The following is a 24,034-nucleotide window of genomic DNA, read 5'->3' on the forward strand; positions in this document are numbered from 1 at the left end:
TTTCATAAATTTTTTATTCTTTTTCCTTGAATCTAACCGTACAAATGTGATCTAAATGTTTGGTTTTATAAGAAGCCGCTCTTGAAACGTTCCATTTTGATGCATAAATGAGATTTTTTTTAAGACTTTAAAATCATGGCTTGTAATCTTAATAAATATTCAAGCATTCAAAAATTGTATTTTTTCAGCAAAAATACACGATCCAATAGTTGATTCCTAACAAATTCACCATGCCAAGCACATCCACATGGTTGGATTTGCAAAAAAAGTGTTGAAAATGCCCATATTTCTAGTGACTATATGTACAAGTAATGCGCTGCCCACTTTCTGGTTCAGACCTGTTTAGGTCCATCAAAATCACAGTTTTTTGGTATTTTTTCACATGTAACACGATCTATAGGTTTTGCTTAGTGGGAACCTGCTTTTTAATACCGGAATCTAACCTGTATACAGGTTTTTTAGGTGATCCAAAATCAATGGCTATAAAAATATCAATTTTTTTCAGCTCATAAAAACATGTTTTATCATAAAAAATACATGATCCAATAGTCGATTCAGAGCATGCTTAACACATCTAACAGTTCACACATATCATAAGGCACTTCAAAACTATGGGGCAGGGCCTAATATGTTCAGTTCTCTCTCTCTCTCTCTCTCTCTCTCTCTCTCTCTCTCTCTCTCTCTCTCACTATATATATATATATATATATATATATATCACCACCACCACTACCAAGTCAGTACTGGTATGAATGGGTCAACCCACCCAGGAGGGCATTTCAGAACATTCCATAACCCTCATTTCTCTATCAAGGACGACCCGCCCAGGAGGGCATTTCAGATCATTCCATACTCCATAGCCCTCATTTCTCTATCAAGGACGATGAACCAAAGCTGGCCACTTTCAACTACATGGTCGCTCAAGAATATTAACAAACAAGGTATCTAATTAAAATTCTTGCCACCTTCATACCGACGCATAGAGTTCTTCAAAAAGACTCCCAATCCATGGGCAACAAACTGCGTTCACTTTTCAGCGGTCGTCTAGCTGTTGGTTTTTTTGAACAGTTCAAAGCTGAAAGAACAGGAACCGAGAGAACCAGAGTATCTAAATAGAAAATTAAAGAAATAATAAGCTTTGTTTTTTCTTGTGTATACATTTCCCACTATAAATAAAAATGAGCACCTTCTTGAGAACTGTCCTGCAGCAAAGTACATAATGGTTTTGATGAGTAAAATGAATGTACATAAAATTCCTGTGCGGCTGAACCTGATATGGGTCTTGATGCCCTCTCATTTTGATGGCAGAATGCTGGGAAGCTTATCATTCCTAGTTGCTTGCAATCACAAAACCAGTAATAACAACGAAGCATATGCCAAAACAGCTACCAAGTATGGAGCAATCAAACTCCGTGCACGCATTTCCTGCGATATTATATCTAAATATCATAAACTTAGCACCACATAAAGAAGAGGCAAAAAAAAAAACACAATCACCCAACTTGAATGTACAGTAAGACGAGAAATGTGAACAGTTAATGCACTTTCTTCTACGTAGTATTCAATTCCCATTCTTCTCATGTTATTCCATCTTGACCACAAAATATCATACTTCCTTTGTTGAGGAATAAATAAGAACAGGCTGAAAGACAACGAAGAGAGATGCAATGACCAAATTGGTAACTTAGTTGATCAAACAGGCAAATAGTACCAAATTGGGCCAATCTAACCCAAGTTATTGCCATGTCAAATCCAGTTGATGCTAATTATCCTGCAACGTGGCAACAACTTTGACAACATGATCCAAGATGGAGGAGTCGATTCAAGACACAAACCCATGTCAGGACGCAGTTTATAAAATGTCCAGTCGTTTATGCATACCAATTGCCTCGGGCTACCAGTTTATGTGACTTTCATTTTGCTGAAGGACAGACGCGTTTCTCTCTCCCTCTCATATTTATCCTCTTTTTTCTTTTTCACACACGCACACAAATATATATATATATATATATATATATCGAGGGAACAGTTTATCTCCATATAGGGCGAATGCCCCAACGGACGTGCATGCTATCAACAGTGCATGCATCACATACTAAAAGCCATCTAGCAGTAAGCAAAGCACCAGTCAAGGGTTTTAACCTCTAAATACCTTTAACAGTGCCCGCGAGTTTGTTTTGTTATATATATATATATATATATATATATATATATATATATATATATATATAATTGGTTCCTACCAAGGTTGCCATAATAGTAAGCGGAAAACAATATAAGCAGAAGCAAGAAGCGATGTATTTTAAAATGTATAGAAAATAGAAAGCGAGGAATAAAAAAACAATATAAAATTTGAATGGAAATCGAAATTGAACACAAATAAAAACTAAAATAAAAGTGACTTAAATTTCATAATTTTTTTAGTGTAATGGGGCCTTATATATATATATATATATATATATATATATAGTAACTAGGTTAGTTTTTAGTTTTACTTTTCTTTTTCTTTTAGTTAGAAGTCAACAATGTTGACTAAAGAAGAGACCTTGCATGAGTTGTGATCAATAAAATTATTATTTTATTCCTTGTTCTTGCCCCTTTAGTGGGTGTTTTGTGAGTTAAACCATTTGTGGTTTTGTGTCTATTTGGTATTTGGTGCAACTCTTTTGAGTGTCCATTTTTAGTGATTTAGTAAATATCTTCGGATGAACACATTTCCTTACATGGTATCAGAGCCTGGTGATCAAACTCCATTTTTTGGTGCATCGAAAAGTGTCACTCAAAACTTGAAGGTGTTGAAACTCATTTGTGAGAATAACCTTTGAGGTTTTTTTTGTGTGAACTCCATGTGAGTGTTTCTCTTGTTGGTTGTCTACTTGTGTATTTTGTGGACTTTGGTGGTGAAATTGTTTTCAGTACATTGGGAAGTGCATCACTCCAAATTTGAAAAGTTTTGAAGCTCTTTTACTATTTAAATGCTCTTGATTGGTGGTGGAGTGCTCATGACTTCCATCTTTGCTCTTGTCATTTTCTCCGCTTCTTTCTCTCTCTTATTTTTTCTTTGTTTTTGCCCTTATAAAAATGGATGACAATGAAAATGCCACCATAAAACCCATTAAGCTCAATGATTCAAACTATGTAACATGGGCTTCAATTACGAAGCACCTCATATGGGAGAAAGGATTATGGGGACTAGTAAATGGTACCGATCCGGAAACCAAGCTAATCCTTATTAAAGTAGAAGATGAGAAAGAAATGTCCCTTACGAAGGGTGAGAAAAATAAGGCAACGGCCACTTATGAGAAGAAATGGAGAATGGGGCATGTCAAGATCATGTCTTGACTAATTAGTAGTGTTGACATTAAGAAGTGTTCTAGTCTTTTGCTAAATTCAAAGATACAAACAATGCATGAGATTATCTTAAGAGAACGTATTCTCTTAAAGATATCGCACATGTATGCAACTTGCAAGACAAGAGTATTAAAGATATGACTCAAGGAGACAAAAGTATTAGAGAATACTATAATGGATTGTCCAAACTATGGGAAGAGTTGACTCTTCTTGAATCAAAGCGGCATTATCCTGAAGATATATCGTGAAGATATAGAACTCTATCAAAATCAAAAAAATGTTGTGCATTTTTACCAATTTATCAATGGGTTGAGATCAGATTTTGAATCTACCAAATCCGTTCTTATTCATTGAGGGAAAGTTTTCTCACTAGAAGACACTATAAAAGAATTAAGTATGAAAGAAAATAGGCTTAAAAAGCAAATATCTAAGAGTGATGACAACTCAGTTCTAGCCATATCGAGATCGAGAAACTGTTTGTTTCTACAAATCACTACATTATGGAAAGCCAAATGATTAACATTATGAAAAGCAAGGCAATGAGTGTAAAACCGGCGTTTGTTTCGATTTAAAAAAATGGATCCGACTCTGGATCCGACCCGGACCCGTTAGGGTTAAGACGCAGGGGGGCGAGGGTTTCGTTAAAACCCTCTCGCCCGCACCGAAGTTGTGCCCCCTTCCCCTCTCGTCGAAGGGTTTCCCGTTTTGCACCCCCGCACCTGGTGTTTTAAAAACACGCAAGGGGAGAGGAGGCCCTCACCTCGCAACCCCTCTACTCCTCCGCTTTCTCCCTCGTCCCCCTCTCTGTTGCGTCTCCGACGAGCCCCTACGTGCGAGCCTTCTCTGGCAGCCGTCGTCGTTGGCGATCCCGCAGGTAAGCATCGAGCCTTCTCTCTCTCTCCCTTTGTCTTCTCCCTATCTTCTTCCTCTACTTCTTCGTTTTCCTCTGGTTGCCGGAGGGCAGGCAGGAGGCCGGCGACCCCTGTCTGGCCTTCCCCCTACTTCTCTTGTCTTTCTTATCGTCCGGCAGGGGGGGCGACGCCCCTTGCCCTTGTTTCGATCATCGGACAGGGGGCCAGTGCCCCCGGTACCCTGGTTTTTCCATTCGACAGGGGGCTGATGCCCCCTTGCCCTGGTTCCGATCATCGAACAGGGGGCGTCGTCCCCTGTTCTTCTATTTCAATCACCAGCCAAGGGGTCGACACCCCTTGTCTCCTTGTCCAGCTTTCAGACATGGGGGCTAACGCCAACCTGCTACCTGTTTGGTGTCAATGAGAGAGCACCCATCCTCCAGCTGCCCTCCCTCTCTGTCCTGCAGGTAGGGGCACAACTGCAACCCCTGCCCCTTGCATCCTCCCTCCTTTTTTTTTGTTCCAGCAAGGGCTTGGCCCCTGCCTTGCCTTTCTTTAGAATTCTGTCAGGCAGAAGCCCCTGCCTCTCTAAGTTAGCTGACAAGGGTGAGGCCCCTGCCATTGAGACCCTCCGATAGACAGAGGCTTCTCCCCCTGCCGTTGTCTCTTCTTTTCACCAGGCAGGGGCTTTGCCCCTACCAATGTCTTCGGTTTGGCAGGGCACCCCTGCCGCTTCTCCTTTTCAAGCAGGTCAACATCTTGCCACCTGAGCCTGTCCTTATCAGTCGGCAGGGGTCGAGCCCCTGCCACCAGAATCTGCTCGTTCAGGCAGGGGTTCGACCCCTTCCTCTTGCGTACTGGTCAGCCATGGGAGGGTACGCCACCCTCCCATCGATCCCGTTTTGGTGGGAGGGTGCTATGGCACCCTCTCTTGTTAGGTCAGGCCGCCGATCGACGAACAGGGAGAACTCCTGCTCCCTGCCTCTTCTTTTGTCGCTTTTATATTAATATTGTATTTTTCACAGATTATACGACGGATCTCGCTCGTGTCCAGCGGCCCGAGCCCTACATCACCTATACTCGTAGGTATACCTGATGACGCAATCTCCCGAGGAAGGAGAAAGTTGCACAGGGACTTTGGATGAATTAAATAAAGTAGTTGAATCCTAAGATAAGAACAACTGATATTTTTATGCATGCATGCATACATATAGATGAATATGACTTGTGATGGCATGTTCTTTACTTGTCTTTATTTCTTTGAAATTACTTGTTTCCTATAGCCGTCATGTCCTGCATGCATAATATTAGTTTTGTAGTTAGTTTTCTACCAATATTCTTCTTTAGTTGCTTCTTGTTGTCGTCGTGTTGCATATGGTTAGATTTGCTAGTATTAGTTCTATCTCGTGTTCCATTTGTATTGCTAGACACAACTAATTGTACTCCGAGTCGGTTACTAGGAAGGAATGATTGGATCCACAGCGATCCCAAGAATTGTTTGAGATTTCCTGTTTCATAGTGATTGAACATGCCAAGTATATAAATGCTTTTAAGTCATACGAAACACTGTGTGGGGTTATCCTTCGAGAAACCCATGACCTACTATCATAGCCGAACCTTTTGATAGGTACGGTATGTGTACTACAATGAGTAGGATGAGAAGTCGTTGAGTACCTCAAAGTGTGTGATGAACACTCGGTTGAAATGAATGACACACCTATCAGAGTACATTAAAATGATTGCATTATTTATATTAAATGTTACCCGTTCATCGTAGTCATACCTTTTGGCGGGTACGACCGTACCTTTGGACAAGTACGTTTGGTTTGTGTTACGATTATGGGGTTATGGCAACTTCAAAACGTGCAAATAACACAATGTTGTGATCACATAAATGATGATGATTCACCTTCACAGGCAAGATGCTCGAGTTGGTTGAAAGATCAGAGTATGTAGAATGGGTTTTCAGTTATTTAACACCTGACGCACCCATTGGAATCGCTGACTCCTGTCGAAAGAGAGGATGTGAAAGTATAAAAACTTTGATGGACAGGCCATTAATGGCTATTATGAGCAAAAGACTCAGTTTACCCAACCATCGGATTTAGGGAAAAAAGGCTACAAAAATTAGTTTTCAAGCACTTCTGTAGAAGTTGGATGCATCCTTTGGAACAAGTGGCCTTTGGGGAATTCTCTCTCGGTCACCAACCGTCCCCTTACGAGTGGACTCAACTAGCTATTCAGGGTATTTAAAATACATGGCATAATGGACCCCCGAACTAGTCTCAGTTGTTTCTACGATTTGTGCCTTGTGCGTATCCGCAAGTCAGCTAATATCGAAATATAAATTAACTTGTTTTCACTGTTTGTTGAACTGTCTATGTCTGTTGTGGCATTACACTCGTCAGCCAAACTGCTTACGTAGTTCTTTACTTGAAATAATTAGTTGCTCGTGCTAGTTAACTGCATATAACGTTACTTAGATCTTGTGTTGTATCCTTCCTTCAGATTAGTTGTACTTTGCATGTGAAATAAATTGTTCATGCCAGAGTAGATTCACTTTCTCGCATTTCAATTACACGTGTTGATTACTGCCTTTAATGAAATAAACTGCTTATTTTATGAATGTCTTACTTTATTTATTCTACATTGTCTACTTGTGCACCTACCAGTTTGTTATGAAACAGACCTATTTCATGGGCTGGCGGCAAGTAAGACTTTATAGTCTGCCAATGGCGTGATGCAACATAGCTCGAGATCACCCTCTTTCTGCTGAAATCCTGGCTATTCTTGGTGGATATGGTTGGTTTGTAAGCTAATGTGCCCAGAATTGTCAACTTGTTTTCCTTTCTAAAAAAGAAATTGCTTCTGCTGACATCTTTAAAACCAAACCCTAAAATTTGAAAGGTTTTCTCTAAATGTTTTCAAAATTTACAAGTTGAAATTTTGAGGCGTTACAACTTGGTATCATTGCAGTTAAGAAAGAGTTGAATCTTGACCCTCGAGCATCCTATCACGTTGTAAGTCTTTTGTGTTTGATTTGTATGCTTAAACAAAAAATTAATATTCTTGCTTTGTCTGTCTGCTGGTCCAAATGGTATTCACGGTGGGGGCGTGCGTGAGACGCGTGGCCGCTCAGTCGGAGGTAGGGGTCTTGTCCTGTAAAGAGGCAGACATCTGTCCTAGTCAGACTTTTGGGCTGGTAAGCCACCCCCACCCACGTCCACTAATACTTGGTTTTTTGGTAAATGCTTCGTAAAATATATAAATATTGTTTTATTTCCCCGATCATTATAAATCTTGACTTACGCATCCTTTGGTGCGAATAAAGGATGGCACAACACAAATGGTGATTCGTCTGGCGAATGGTATGAGCAACCAGGATTCGTTATGAATTCCCTTAGTACTTTGGCAGAGGCGATTCAGAGCCAGGTTCACCCACAGTGGGACTCGGCTCCCCTTATAGAGATGACCCCAATCGTGACTTACGAAAAGTTTCTGAAGCTCGATCCTCCGACCTTCACGGGCAAGGTTAACCCAGACACGACAGAAAGTTGGGTTAAGGAGGTGGAGTGAGTATTCCAAGTTATGTTTGTTCCTGACGATAAAAAGACCATGTTCAGGTCCTTCTAACTGAAGGACGATGCACGCGAGTAGTGGGACACGACTCAGGACGTGCAATTCCCGAGTGCTGAGGTGATTCCTTAGGAGGCCTTCAAGAGGGCTTTCCTAGGAAACTACTTTCCTCCTTATGCGAGGGAAAAAAAGAAGGCGAAATTCCTGAAGCTGTGTCAGGGCAGCTTGAGTGTGGGCGAGTACATCGCCAAATTTCAGCAGTTAGAATGATACTGTCCTAACTGAAAAAGGTGAATAGTGTTTCGGGTCTGGATCCTGTACCAGACCCGAATTCACTATTCACCTGCCCAGACTCGTTCATTCCTGTGTAAGTGTATAAGCTTGTTTTATATTTGTATCTGGGTTCGGATATTACACCAAACTCGACCCGACCCACTGTGTATACTTAAGTATATTAATACCAACATTAGGTCACGATTTCTTATGTGAAATTGTGACAGCCGCAGTCGATATTTGCATTCCCCTTTTCGTCTCTCTCTCTCTCTCCTTTTTTCGGTTTTCTCTCTCTCTTAATGCAGGTACAGATGAAAATCTAACATGGTATCAGAGCGTAGATCCATCTAGAGGCAAAAAGAAGGTTCTGGCTCGTGACAAAGATCAGAAATTTTGAGGTTTTCGCTTCTCTTCCTCTTTCTGTTCTCCTTCGTCTCCTCTTTTTCTGTTTGATCCTCTTTCTGAAACTCACTGTGTACTCACACCTCACGTGAGTTCTCCCTTTGTGAATCTGTGATTCACGTGAATCCAGATCGTGGATGGACAACAGTATTTCACGTGAACTGGTTCACGTGAGGCATCAAGTTTCTCCCAGCCATTAAACTCGTGAATTGATTCACGTGAGTCATTAAATTTATCCCTATTGATTATTTGATTCCATTTTATTCTACCTTCTCCAAAGTTTATCTTTGTATATTCGGATGCTATAATGTTTCTCTTGATTCCTTGTGTCTGCTGTGCATTATAATCCCTCATTCTTTACTGTACCAGCAAAAAAAACAAAAAGGAAAAAGGGATACTTAACGTGTGATTTTTTTTTTTGAGTAAGTCTTCTTCTAAAGTTCAAGTTCCTTCATTCTCTGAATTTAACAGTTTGTGATCCTCTGACAGACGCCGAAAAAAAAAAAGTGTTGAACGAGGGTTGAACATTTCTGTTGATTCTTATTCTCTGTGGATCCCTATCACTCTCAATCAAATCTTTCTTCAAGTTTTCTCAACCAGCTTGTTTCTGAGAAGTTGAATACCTCAAATTTCTTGATCTGAAAGAGGCAAATTATTCCTTTCATAAGGAGTCAAGGTCTCTTAGGCCACCTGGATGGAACCACTCCAGTTCCACCAGAATTTATTCCGAGAGAAGAAAAAGATGATAAAAGGGTGAGTTCAATCGTGTATATCAAGAATATTGAGTTTCTCAATTGGGAAAGAAAAGACCAATCAGTTGTTACACACATCACATCAACCCTATCTCAAGAGATCCTTCTTGCCATTCCTGACAATTGTACAGCTCTACAACTCTGGGAACGACTAGTTCAGACGTATTCGCAGGTTTCTCAAGCAAGAGTAGTTTTTCTAAAAAGGAAATTTCAATTGTTAAGAAAAGATTCCATGACCATCATGGAATATTTGAACAAGATAAAGGTCATCACAGATCAACTTGCAGTTATAGGGTGTGTCGTTAGTGACAATGATATGGTGCAACAAACCCTGAGTGGATTGAGATCTGACTACAATATGATAGTCACTTCACTATTGTGCCTCCCTGTTCTTCCTACCTTTGATGAGCTAAGAGCCAAATTGATCCAGTATGAAATGACTCTGAAGGGATTCTCTAAAGAAACTCATAATCATCCAAATTCACAAGAAGTTTTTGCTACAGGAGCGACTTATGGTAGAGGACGGGGACGAAGAGGACAAGGGTGAAGTGGACATGGAGGGCGTGGTTTACTTCCCACTCCAAACATGTTTACTCATGCGCAGGGAACAAGATCCATCCCTACTTGCTTTCTTTGTAACAAAAAGGGGCACATCAAGGCGAATTGTTGGCATAATCCAGAGAATAAAGGAAAGAGTCCACAGATAGAAACCAAGAGAAAGTTCACAAATACCAAAGACAGTGGAGAGATTAAAGATTTGCTAATATCTGCCTTGTCAGAGTTAAAGTTGAAGCAGAGTGATGAAGGCACTTGGTTTGTTGATTCAGGGGCAGCGACTCATGTGACAGGCGATGCAGGTAAAATTTCTAATCATATCCCTTATTTTGGAAAAAGTAAGATTGTCACTGGAGATGGATCCCACCATCCTGTTTCACATGTTGGAAAGACTGTCATTCCCATGTCACATTCTACTCTTACTCTTTCTGACGTTCTTCATGCTCCAGACATTAAGAAAAATATTGTCGCTGTCTCCAAACTTATTGATGATAATAATGCTTCAATTGAATTCACTCCCTTCTCTGTGCAGGTCAAGGACCTACGCACGAGGGAAACATTCGTTGAAGGAAAGAGATGAGGCAACATGTATGTCTTTGAAGAAGCTCCATGTCATGATGTTCGCTCTTCTCACCTGATTTCGAAGCCTCCATCAGAGTCGTGTTCATCCTCTTCTGCTAGTGTTTTTAGTATCTCTGAATGTAATAAGTCATTCTTATGGCATAGTAGGTTAGGACATTGTGGGAGTCATTTTATTGAAAAACTTGTTTCTAATAATCTCATTCCAAAAGAAAGCCTTAGTGGGGATAAGAGCAGTCATAAATGTTCCAATTGTCTTTTATGCCAAAGTAGTTGTCTTTTATGCAGGAGTCATGTATTGCCTTTCCATTCCATTAATAAGAGAGCTTCAAAACATTTTGAGATTATTTGTTCTGATGTGTGGGGACCCGCCCCAATTGTCTCTGGGTTCGGAAGCAGATATTATCTAATCTTTGTTGATAATTATTCTCGATACACTTAGATATATTTCATAAAAAATAAGTCAAAAGTCTTCTCTTTGTTTCAAAGTTTTCTTTCTTTGGTCAAAAACCAATTTTCTGAGTCCATTCAGTTTTTCCAATGTGATGGAGGTGGAGAATTTTCATCCCGTGATTTTATTTCTTTTCTTCGAGATAACGGAATAGGAAAAAGGGTGTTCTGCCCTCACACTCAACAAAATGAGATTGTTGAACGAAAACATAGACATATCGTTGAAAGTGCCATGAGTATGCTTCATGACAGCAATCTTCCCATCAACCTATGGACAAAAGCTTTTCATTTTGCCGTGCATATGATAAATAGATTGCCGATGGTTGTTCTGGAAAATAAGTCTCCTTATCACTGCCTCTTTGGAGCTCATCCTAGTTATCATGATCTGCGTGTTTTCGGATGTGTTTGCTATGTGCATATTGATCGGTCCCTGAGAAACAAGTTTCAAGACAAGGCCCAGAAGTGTAGGTTTGTGGGATACGCAGATGACTACAAAGGATATAGGTGTTATGATCCCACCAACAAACGTATCAGAATCTCAAGAAATGTTGTCTTTGATGAACAAAATTTTGATGACAAAGCTGATGCAACAAATATATCAACTAAAGTTTACTACCCTTGGTTGAGTTCAGAACTTTTTGCTAGTTCCAGTGAAGCATGTTCATCAGATTGCGTGCAGCAAGAAGAAGAGATGTCTGAAAACACTGAGACGTCGGGGCCACAAAATTCAGAAAAAATACCGGCCAGATACAAAGGCATTGTCTATTCTAGACAGACCGATAACATCAAGCCATTCAGATCATGTCTCAGTCAACAATCCGACTCCTCTTCAAACTCTTAAGGTCAGAAAATCGAGCCGCATACGACATCCCATTGACAAGTGGGTTAGCTATAACAACTTCTCTTTGGATCTTCAACTGTTCTTAACTGCTCTCAATAAGGAAGATGAGCCCACTATGTACTACCAGGCAGCCACTTCTACCAAGTGGGTAGAAGCCATGAATGATGAAATGCGAGCTTTGCATGAATGTGGAACTTGGAAAGTTGTTCCCAGACCGCCTGACAAAAATGTTGTCGGATGTAAATGGGTCTACAAGATAAAGTACAAGCCAGATGGAACCATTGAACGATACAAGGCAAGGCTCGTAGCAAAAGGATTTACTCAAGAAGCAGGGCAAGACTATGATGAGACTTTTAGTCCGGTTGTAAGAATGGGAACAATTCGGATTATTATCTCTCTGGCTGTTGAACATGGGTGAAAGTTGAGTCAGCTTGATGTAAAAAATGCTTTCTTGCATGGGGACTTGAAGGAGGAAGTGTATATGGAGCAACCCCCTGGATATCAAGAACAAAATTGTAAAACCCATGTGTGCAGGTTAAAGAGAGCTATCTATGGTCTGAAGCAAGCATCTCGGTCTTGGTTTGATAGCTTCTCACTAGAGATTCAGAAACATGGATTTTCACGTTCCATGCTGGACCACTCATTGTTCATTTTCAGAAGTCAGACTGTGACCACTCTGTTATTAATTTATGTCGATGATATTGTTATCACAGGAAACTTTGCGGTCCACATCCAAGAAGTAAAAGACTTACTAGGTCAGAGGTTCAAAATGAAAGATCTTGGAGCTCTACGCTATTTTCTTGGTGTAGAAGTTGATAATCAGACTCATAGCTTGACACTCACTCAGCACAAGTACACCGTGGATGTTCTCCGCAAGGCAGGCATGCAAGACTGCAAACCTCTGGGAACTCCGAGTATGCTTCATCAAAAACTTAGAGTCCATGATGGAGATTTGTGTGATGATCCCACCAGGTATCGAAGCATAATAGGAATATTACAGTACCTCACATTCACTAGACCTGATATTGTTTATTCAGTCAATCAAGTGTCTCAATTTATGCATGCGCTATGTACTGGACATATGGAAGCTGTCAAGAGGATCCTTAGATATCTGAAAGGGACTATTGGGGATGGACTGACATACTCACCACAACCATATGGCAAAGATGAGCATAGACTCACTGTATATTATGATGCAGATTGGGCAGGAGATCCTGATGAATGAAGATCTACATCAGGATATTGTGTCTTCATTGGAAGAAGTTTAGTCTCTTGGAGCAGTAGAAAACAAAAGGCTATCGCTAGATCAAGTACTGAGGCTGAGAAAAGATCTCCCACACTATCTTGCTATGTGACAATCAAAGTGCTATAAACATGTCATTCAATCCAGTTCATCACAGTCGTGCTAAGCACATTGAGATTGACCAACACTTTGTGAGACAGAAAGTCGAAGAAAAAGAGATTGAGCCTGAGTTCGTCAATATTGAAAGACAAGTTGCGGACCTATTTACGAAAGGGTTAACAAATGATCGTTTTTGGATGCTTAAAGGCAAGTTGTGCATGGTCCATAACCATGATCAACTTGAGGGGGGGTGAAAAAGGTGAATAGTGTTTCGGGTCTGGATCTTGTACCAGACCCAAATTCACTATTCACCTGCCCAGACTTGAGTTCATTCCTGTGTAAGTGTATAAGCTTGTTTTATATTTGTATCCGGGTTCGGATATTACACCAAACCCGACCCGACCCACTGTGTATACTTAAGTATATTAATACCAACATTAGGTCACGATTTCTTAACAGCCGCAGTCGATATTTACATTCCCCTTCTCGTCTCTCTCTCTCTCCTTTTTTCTGTTTTCTCTCTCTCTTAATGCAGGTACAGATGAAAATCTAACACTAACCTGTTCGGGGATGATGGCGAACGGGCCAAAAATTTCATTCGAGGGTTGAATGGACTCTGTCATCGAGTCCTGACCAGTATGCCCTCAACTTTTTCGGCAGCAGTCGCCCTATTAAATGATGATTGGGAGTGAGTTAAGAGTGGACATGATAGAAAGTCTGATCGGAATGGTGGAAACCACAAACGACAACGTACTGACAGCAAAACGAAGAGGTCGCAATTAAAGAAGCAAAATTATGATAAAAGAATTGAGCCGCAACAACTGCCAAATCAGATATGCCCGAAATGCAATTATGTTCATCCTGGACAACCGTGCCCTCAAGACACAGGATGTTGTCTATATTGCGGTAAGATGGGGCATTATGCTCGAAATTGTTGCAAGAAGGCAATAGATTGGTAGCGATGAACCGCAGTTGAAGGTCAGCAGCAACAACAACCACAAAAAAAAGGGTATGATCACGTCTATGCCACCATGACCGAACAAATAGATGATAGCGATTAAAGACTCTGATAGTCTTGGGTTAAAACTTTGTATGATTGAGTGCGGATTTTGTTAAGCAAAAGTTATCAATAAAATCATGTTTGAATTTTGTTCAATCGAATTATTAGCCCAAAACTTTTTTTTTCAGAAACTCATTATGATTTGTCCTGACCATTTAAGAGAGCACATATGCTTTGAATCACACACGCATGTAGTGCATCCTCGTCAACACCGATTAACGCAAACCATGATTTCTAAAGGTTTGCCCCATGAAGGAGATTTCGTAGACGAAATTCTTTTAAGGGGGTAGGATGTAAAACCCGGGTTTGTTTCGATTTAATATATATATATATATATATATATATATATATATATATATATATATATATATATATATATATATATATATATGCATATCCGAGTCGGATCCGGATCCGACCCAGACCCGTTAGGGTTAAGACGCGGAAGGGAGGGTTTTGTTTAAAGCCTCTCTCCCATGCCACAGCTCCGCCCCCTTCCCCTCTCATCGAACGAGGAAACCCTCAAAGGGTTTCCCATTTTGCACCCCCAGCCCCCGATGTTTTAAAAACATGCAAGGAGGCCCTCACCTCGCAGCTCCTCTACTCCCCTTTCACTTTCTCTCTCACCCCCCTCTCTACTGCATCTCTGACGAGCCCCTGCGGGCGAGCCTTCCCCGGCAGCCACCGTTGTCGGCGATCCTGCATGTAAGCATCGAGCCTTCTCTCTCTCTCTCCCTTTGTCTTCCCCCCTATCTTCTTCCTCTACTTCTTCTTTGTTTTCCTCTGGCTGTCAGAGGGCCGGCGGCCCCTGTCCTGCCTTCCCCCTCCTCCTGTCTTTCTTATCGTCCGGCAAGGGGGCGACACCCCTTGCCCTTGTTTCGGTCATCGGACAGGGGGGCCAGTGCCCCCTGTACCCTGGTTTTTCCATTCGACAGGGGGCCGATGCCCCCTTGCCCTTGTTCCGATCATCGAACAGGGGGCGTCGCCCCCTGTTCTTCTGTTTCAATCACCAGACATGGGGGGTCGACACCCCCTGTCTCCTTGTCCAGCTTTCATACATGGGGGTTGATGCCTCCTACTCACTGTTTGGTGTCAATCAGAGGGCACCCATGTAATGAAAAGAGGCGGAAGCACCAATAGAGCAAGTGTCACTCTTTAAGAGTGACCACTAAAGCCAAGAACACAAACACCGAATGTGCACACACAAAAACTCTCAAATATGGAAATGACTTAAAGTCATAAGTTGGATATTATTGAAGAAAGGAAGAGAGGGGTATAAAACCCATACATAAGAAGGAGAACACCTCCTCTAAAGAAGAGACTACAAGGGGGCTCCCTTGTAATCGTTGGGAGCTCCAACGGTCAGAAATCTGACCGTTGGGGCCCCAACGACTACAAGAGTGGGGGCCCTTGTGGTCATCCTAAAGAAAGAAAATAAAAAAACAAAAAAGGAAAAAGTAAAAAAGGAAAAAGAAAAGATAAAAAAAGAAAAATAAAAAAGTACATTGACTGAATTACAAGAATACCCCTATCGGGTATTTCAATAGAATAGAATATGTATATATATATATATATATATATATTTTAACACGCCCCCTCAAACTTTACGGGGAGAAGACCGAAAGTTTGCTAAGGAGAAACATGAATCGTGGAGTTGGGAGCGCCTTGGTGAAGAAGTCAGCTAGTTGATGCTCTGAAGTAACATATGGTAATGAGATAGTCCCTCTGAGGTATTCGTCTCGAACATAATGGCAGTCCATTTCAATATGCTTGGTCCGCTCATGAAAGGTGTGATTACTAGCAATGTAAATAGCACTTTTGTTGTCACAGCAGAGCTTGGTGGGAGTGGAAATGGGGACGCCCATGTCAGCAAGGAGACTTCTGAGCCATACGATTTTCATAGTTGTCATTGTCATGGCCCGATATTCAGCTTCAGTGGATGACAGTAAAACCTTCTGCTGCTTCTTGCATCTCCACGAAATGAGGGATTCACCTAAAAAAATACAAAGACCTGTTATTGAGATACGATCATTGGGATTTCCTCCCCAGTCAGCATCAGTAAAAGCAGTTAAGTCAAGAGAGGAGGAAGAGGATAAGAAGAGTCCCTTTGATATAGTATTTTTGATATATCTGACAATTCTCAATACGGCTGCCATATGAACCGAAGTAGGTGCATGCTGAAACTGGCTTACTGCATGAACCGCATGAGCTATGTCTGGACGTGTAATGGATAAATAGGTGAGAGATCCGATTAATTGACGGTAGGGGATTGGATCCTCAAGAAGAACACCATCTTCAAGTCTCAGTTTTGCATTAATGACTTCGGGAGTCTCAACTTTCTTTTCATCAGATATTCCTGATTTGGCACAAATTTCTGCAGCTAGTTTAATCTGAGATAAGATGTATCCTCGCGGGGAATAAGCCACTTCAATCCCTAAAAAATATCTCAAATAACCAAGGTCAGACATATCAAAAGTTTCTTTTAACATGGACTTTACATCATTTACTCCCTTTTTGTCATTCCCAGTAATGATCATATCATCAACATACAGCAAAAGCATAATAATGGAGTCACCTGTCCTTTTAACAAAAATAGCAGTGTCAGTATAACAAGAAGAAAATCCTAAATTTATTAATACGTTACTAAACCTATCATACCAAGCTTTAGGTGCTTGCTTAAGACCATACAAGGCCTTTTTTAATTTCAAAATTTTTTCATTTAAATTCATACCTGGAGGCGGTTCCATATACACTTCTTCATTTAAATTACCATTCAAAAAGGCATTTTTGACATCAAGTTGAAAGATTGGCCATTTTTTAACTGCGACTATAGCAACAAGGGCTCGAACACTAGTCATTCGAGCAACGGGGGCAAAGGTTTCATCATAATCTACCCCATACTCTTGGGCATATCCCTTGGCTACCAACCTAGCCTTATATCTTTCCAATGAACCATCACTCTTAGTTTTTACTTTAAAAACCCATCTACATCCAATGGGTTTCTTGCCATTGGGAGGATCAATGATTTCCCAAGTTTGTGCCTTTTTAAGAGCATTAAGTTCAAGTTGCATAGCTTCATTCCAATGAGCATATTGCTTAGCATCATTGTAATGAGATGGTTCATGAAAAGAGCGAAGAGCAAGTAGGCATGCTCGAAAGTTAGGCGAAAAAGAATCATAAGAAACAAATCTATTTGGTATTTTGGAAATCCGATTTGATCTTGTTTGAGAAGTCTCTTCGATGGACTCATTTTGGGAAAATTTTTCAAGGGCACAAGGAGGATTCCTTTCATTCCTTCTAGAGTAGACTTGAATTTGTCTTGAAACATTTTCTTCTAAGTTTTGATCATCACTTGGATGTTCAACAAGATCTTCACTAAGGGATTCATTAGGATCAATATGATCATCTATGATGTTTTCTTTAGGCAATAAGTCAAATAAGAATGAATAATCAATATTTTCATTCGGTTGGTGCGAAAAACCACTTTCCTCTTCAAGGAATGTGACATCTTTAGAGATATAAAGCTTGTTTTTAAGTATGTCAAAACATCGATACCCTTTTTGTTTTTCGCCATATCCTAAAAAAATACATTCAATAGCCCTAGGGGAAAGTTTATCATTCTTGTGAGTTAAAACAAAACATTTACATCCAAAAATTCTTAGTCTTTTATAATCGGGAGACATATTGTAAAGTTTTTCAAATGGAGAAAGATTTTTCAAAGAGGACGAAGGAGTTCTATTGATAAGATATGTAGAGGTTAGAACCGCTTCGGCCCAAAAGGATTTTGGAATGTTTCTTGAGATTAATAACGTTCTTATGGTCTCTATTATGTGCCTATGTTTTCTTTCCGCAAGTCCGTTTTGTTGCGAAGTGTTGGGGCAAGAACGTTGGTGGAAAATTCCATTTTCTTTCAAATAGTTTTGAAAATCATTGGACATATATTCGCCTCCCGAATCGGATCTAAGAATAGATAGATTTTCCAAAAATTGGTTTTTGACCATTGCATGAAATTCTTTAAAGAAAGAGAAAACTTCGGATTTGCGACTTAGGAAGTAAATCCACGTGAATCGAGTGAAATCATCAATAAATACTACATAATACGAAAAACCTCCTTTAGACAAAATAGGGGAAGGTCCCCACACATCGGAATGAATAAGTTCAAATGGCTGAGTGGTAAAGTAACTTCTTTGTGGAAATAGAATAGCTTTAGATTTCCCAAAAATGCAATCTTTACAAGTCATGTGATTGTCTTTACAAGTATTGTTCAAAAACGGAAAAAGAGACATTTTTACAAAATTTGGATGGCCAAGTCTCTCATGCCATATTCCAATACTTTTGTCTTTTACAAGATTGCACGATGGCTTAGATGGAAGAGTCAAAAAATCCATAAAGTAGAGGTCACCCCTTCTATGGCCTTGCCCAATCAGCTTCCCTGACTGGAGATCCTGCACGGTGCAATCCTTAGGTGAGAAAGAGACTTGGCATCCATGATCGGTGATTTGAGATACGAAAAAAAGATTTAAATTTATTTTAGGAACGATTCTTACTTTGGGAACAAAAAAGTTTTTAAAATCAAGTGATCCAATACTTTCAATTTTTAGTGATGTACCATCGGCCGTTGACACACAAGAAGATATAGGTTCGGAAAAAATATTTGAAAGAGAATTTTTATGAGATGTCATATGAAAAGAAGCATCGGAGTCTAGTATCCACATACCTGGAGGAGATAAAGAGTAGGCAATGGCGGCCCCGGATGTTGAAGGATAAGTCTTGAGAAGATGTTGGAGAACTTCGGAGATGTGATTTAGAGTTTCTTTGATATCTCCTTCTTTGGTACTTTCTTCCTTCTTCGGAGAAGTTTCCCCAACCGCGGCAACCTTTCCTTTGAGTTTTGGACAAGCCGGTCTAATGTGACCCGGTTCATTACAATAATGGCATATTATTCCCCTTCTAGGCCCATTATTATTTTTGTTAAAATGGGGAGGTCTATACACTTTAACATTTGATCCGGGCCTAGTAACGGCCAAAACTTCATCACTCTTGATGCTTAAGCCAAGTCGAGTTTCTTCTTGACATATCTCGGCGAGAGCATCTTCAATAGGTAAGGCTTTGCTTCTATAAAGAAGAAATGCCCTTACTTGTTCAAACTCCGGGCGAAGACCATGAAGAAATTGAAAGAAATGTTCTTTTTCAATTTGTTCCCTCCTTAATTAAATATCTTCCGGAGCCACCCACTTAGGCTCAAGAAGAGCAAGTTCATCCCAAAGGGGAGTTAAAGAGCTAAAATAGTCCCAGACACTCATGTCCATTTGTTTGGTGGAACGGATTTTTTCTTGACAAAAAAATTGTCGAGCAAGATCCTTTTGGGTATACATACCCTTAAGGAAAAACCAAGCCTCATTGACCCTTCTAAATTTGGCTATATTAGCACAATTTTTAAGGTCAACATTGTTCATAAACCATGCCAAGATTTTGGCATGGTTACTTTCCCAATCCTCAATTTTGGATTGATGATCATTAATAGCTTTGATGCGCTCATCGCCATCTAAAGCCTTTTCAACTTCATTTTCGATCTTGGTGAGAACAAGAGAGGGTTCGGGAGTAGTTCCCATAACAAAACCCCAAAGTTTCTTACCTTTAAGATGATTTTCCATAGCGGAGGCCTACATGAGATAGTTGGACCCATTTAGCTTAAAAGAAAGCTCCACTTTAGAGTCACGTTCCATCGGCACCAACAAGTCCTTCCTTTCTTCAAAAAAAGAATGAGTCACACGTTGCAAAGAAAAGGCCAATCACCAACCGAGCTCTGATACCATGTAATGAAAAGAGGTGGAAGCACCAATAGAGCAAGTGTCACTCTTTAAGAGTGACCACTAGAGCCAAGAACACAAACACCGAATGTGCACACACAAAAACTCTCAAATATAGAAATGACTTAAAGTCATAAGTTGGATATTATTGAAGAAAGGAAGAGAGGGGTATAAAACCCATACATAAAAAGGAGAACACCTCCTCTATTTATAGAGGAGGGAGGCTCTAAAGAAGAGACTACAAGGGGGCTCCCTTGTAGTCGTTGGGAGCTCCAACGGTCAGAAATCTGACCGTTGGGTCCCCAACGACTACAAGAGTGGGGCCCCTTGTGGTCATCCTAAAGAAAGAAAATAAAAAAACAAAAAAGGAAAAAGTAAAAAAGGAAAAAGAAAAGATAAAAAAAGAAAAATAAAAAAGTACATTGACTGAATTACAAGAATACCCCTATCGGGTATTTCAATAGAATAGAATATGTATATATATATATATATATTTTTTTTTTAACAACCCACCCTCCAGCTACCCTCCCTCTCTATCCTGCAGGCAGGGGCACAACTGCAACCCCTGCCCCTTGCGTCCTCCCTCCCTTTTTTTGTCCTGGCAGGGACTTGGCCCCTCCCTTGCCTTTCTTTAGAATTTCGTCAGGCAGGGGCTTTGCCCCTACCTCTCTAAGTTTGTTGGCAGGGCCGAAGCCCCTGCAATTGAGACCCTTCGGTAGACAGGGGCTTCGCCCCCTGCCACCATATCTTTCCTCCAGGCAGGGGCAAAGCCCCTACCTCCATGTGATCCACTGGGCAGGGGAAAGCCCCCGGCTGCTGTCTCTTCTTTTCGCTAGGCAGGGGCTTTGCCCAGGCCGATGTCTTCGGTTTGACAGGGAGCCCCTGTCGCTTCTCCTTTTCAAGCAGGTCGGCATCTAGCCACCTGAGCCTGTCCTTATAAGTCGGCAGGAGTCGAGCCCCTGTCGCCAGAATCTGCTCGTTCAGGCAGGGGTTCGACCCCTTCCTCTTGCGTACTGGTCAACCAGAGGAGGGTACGTCACCCTCCCATCGACCCCGTTTTGGCAAGAGGGTGCTATGGCACCCTCTCTTGTTCGGTCCGACCGACGATCGGCGAACAGGGAAGCACTCCTACTCCCTGCCTCTTCTTTTGTCGCTTTTATATTAACATTATATTTTCTGCAGATTACACGATGGATCCCGCTCGTGCCCAGCGGCCCGAGCCTTACATCACCTACACTCGTAGGCACACACGACGACGCAACCTCCCGAGGTAGGGAAAAGTCTCATAGGGACTTTGGATGAATTAAATAAAGTAGTTGAATCCTGAGATAAGAACTGATATTTTCATGCATGCATACATATAGATGAATATGACTTGTGATGGCATGTTCTTTACTTGTCTTTATTTCTTTGAAATTACATGTTTCCTGTAGCCGCCATATCCTGCATGCATAGTATTAATTCTGGAGTTAGTTTTCTGCTAATAATCTTCTTTAGTTGCTTCTTGTCATCGTCGTGTTGCATATGCTTAGACTTGCTACTATTAGTTCTATCTCGTGTTCCATTTGTGTGTTGCTAAATGCAACTAATTGTACCCTGAGTCGGTTACTCGGAAGGAATGACTAGATCCACGGTGATCCCAAGAATTGTTTGAGATTTCCTGTTTCGTAGTGATTGAACATGTCAAGTATATTACTGCTTTTAAGTCATACGAAACACTGTGTGGGGTTATCCTTCGAGAAACCCATGACCTACTATCATAGCCAGACCTTTTGACACGTACGATATGTGTACTACGACGAGTAGGATGAAAGGTCGTTGAGTACCTCAAAGTGTGCGATGAGCACTCGGTTGAAATGAATGACACACCTGTCAAAGTACATTAAAATGATTGCATTATCTATATTAAATGCTACCCTTTCATCGCAGTCATACCTTTGGGCGGGTACGACTGTACCTTTGGACATGTATGTCTGGTTTGTGTTACGATGATGGGGTTGTGGCAACTTCAAAACATGCAAATAACACAATGTAGTGATTACATAAATGGTGGTGATTCGTCTTCACAAGCAAGATGCTCGAATTGGTTGAAAGACCAGAGCATGTAGAATGGGTCTTCAGTTAACTAACACCTGACGCACCCATTGAAACCGCTGACTCCCGTCGAAAAAGAGGATGAAAATATACAAAAACTTCAATGAGCAAGCCATTAATGACTATTACGAGCAAAAAACTCGATTTTTCCGGTCATCGGAGTTAGGAGAAAAGGGCCAAAAGTCGGATGCATCCTTTGGAACAAGTGGCCTTTGAGAAATTCTCTGTCGGTCACCGACCGTCCCCTTAGGAGCGGACTCAACTAGCTATTCGGAGTATTGAAAATGCATGGCATAATAGACCCCCAAACTAGTTTCAGTTGTTTCTACGATTCGTGCCTTGTGCATACTCGCAAGCTAGCTAATATCGAAACATAAATTAACATGTTCTCACTGATTGTTGAATTGTCTACGCTTGTTGTGACATTACACTCGTCAATCAAACTGCTTAAGTAGTTCTTTACTTGAAATAATTAGTTGCTCGTTTTAATTAACTACATATAGCGTTACTTACACCTTGTGTTGTATCCTTCCTTCAGATTAGTTGTACTTTAAATAAATTGCTCATGCTAAAGTAGATTTACTTTCTCACATTTCAATTATATGTGTTGATTACTGCTTTTAATGAAATAAATTGCTTATCTTACGAATGTCCTACTTTATTTATTCTACATTGTCTATTTGTGCATTTACCAGTTTGTTATGAAACTAACCCATTTCATGAGCAGGTGGCAAGTAGGACTTTATAATCGACCGATGGCGCAATACAACATGGCTCGAGATCACCCTCTTTCTGCTAGCATCCTGGCTATTCTTGGTAGATAAGGTTGGTTTGTTAACATGCCCAGAATTGTCAACTTGTTTTCCTTTATAAAAAAGAAATTGCTTTTGACGTCTTTAAAACCAAACCCTGAAATTTGAAAGGTTTTCTCTATAAGTTGAAATTTTAGTGCATTACAACAAGTATGAGAGAAATAACATTATTAGACCTCCACAAGAGTCAAGTGACAAAAATCACACAAGATCCATCCATTGAAAACATGTTAGTAGAGGCTATTCAACCTCCACTAAAATATGCATCCTCATCAACGGGAGTCGCGGTCTCATCCTTCGGCTTTTCTGATCTCGGTAAATCTCTTTAGCTTCTTGACTTAGGTGTCTATTTTCATATGACACCGAATGGTGATATGTTATTTGAACGTCATAACTCAAGTAGAACAAATGTGTTTACTCTTGATGGAACATTTCTTGAGATAAAAGGAATAGAAAATTTTGAAAACGTTTTTCAAAACTCAAAAAGATTTTTTATTTCACAAATTAGATATATTCTTCAATTAAATTTAAATATTTTATTTGTTTATCAATTTATCTTACCATGGGTGTAATGTTTTTTTCTCCTCTCGTGGTTGTTGAGTGCATGATCGTTAGTTATAGAAACTGATTTGGAAAGGTCACAGAGAAGGAGGCTTGTACTACATAGATTGTTTGGAAATACTCAATAATGCATTTTGTTGTAATGTTTAGAAACTAAATTTGGATTTATGGCATAAGGGACTTGGCCACCGTAGTATATCAAAGATTAAATTTTTTTCAAAAAATAATTTTTTTTATAATTTCGAAAACTTTAAATGTGAAAATTGTATTCTTGGCAAAATGAAAATATTATCATTTCAAGAAAGAACCTTTATTTCTTCTTGACAACTTGATTTAACGCATTTGGATGTTTGGGGCCCAACACCTGTAATATTTAAGGGTGGTTTTATGTGTTATGTAATTTTTTTGGATGATTTTACGAGACACTTTGATTTATTTTCTTAAACACAAGTCTAAAGTTTTCTCAAATTTATAAATATTTCAGAATTTGGTTAAAAATCAATTCAAGAATGACATTTCTATCTTTCACATTGATTCAATGAGAGAATTTTTATCAAAAGAACTTAAGGACTACCTAGATTTAAATGGTATTACACATTAAAAATCGTGTTCTTACACCCCTCAACAAAATTGTTTAGTTGAAAGAAAGCATAGGCATATTATAGAAACAACAAGAACTTTGCTTATTAGAAACCAAGTACCTAAAGAATTTTGGGTTGAAGTCA

General features: G+C 40.2%; 1 protein-coding gene across 2 annotated transcripts in view; it reads right to left on the reverse strand.

The window, feature by feature from the left end:
* Positions 1–1,090: 1,090 nt before the first annotated feature.
* Positions 1,091–24,034, reverse strand: part of LOC149829518 (Glycosyl hydrolase superfamily protein) — a 39,073-nt gene continuing 16,129 nt past the window's right edge. Inside the window, exon 3 of one of the 2 annotated variants that reach the window (XM_090016002.1) lies at positions 1,091–1,425. In XM_090016002.1, the coding sequence (XP_089872128.1) occupies positions 1,345–1,425 (81 nt within the window). In that variant the 3' untranslated portion in view covers positions 1,091–1,344. Of the gene's footprint in view, positions 1,440–24,034 lie in introns of both variants that reach the window. The other variant, XM_090016003.1, reaches the window with a different exon arrangement.

This window comes from Nuphar pumila, chromosome 8 (assembly GCF_984573655.1).
Source record: "Nuphar pumila chromosome 8, dmNupPumi1.hap1.1, whole genome shotgun sequence".
NCBI classification, from domain to species: Eukaryota; Viridiplantae; Streptophyta; class Magnoliopsida; order Nymphaeales; family Nymphaeaceae; genus Nuphar; species Nuphar pumila.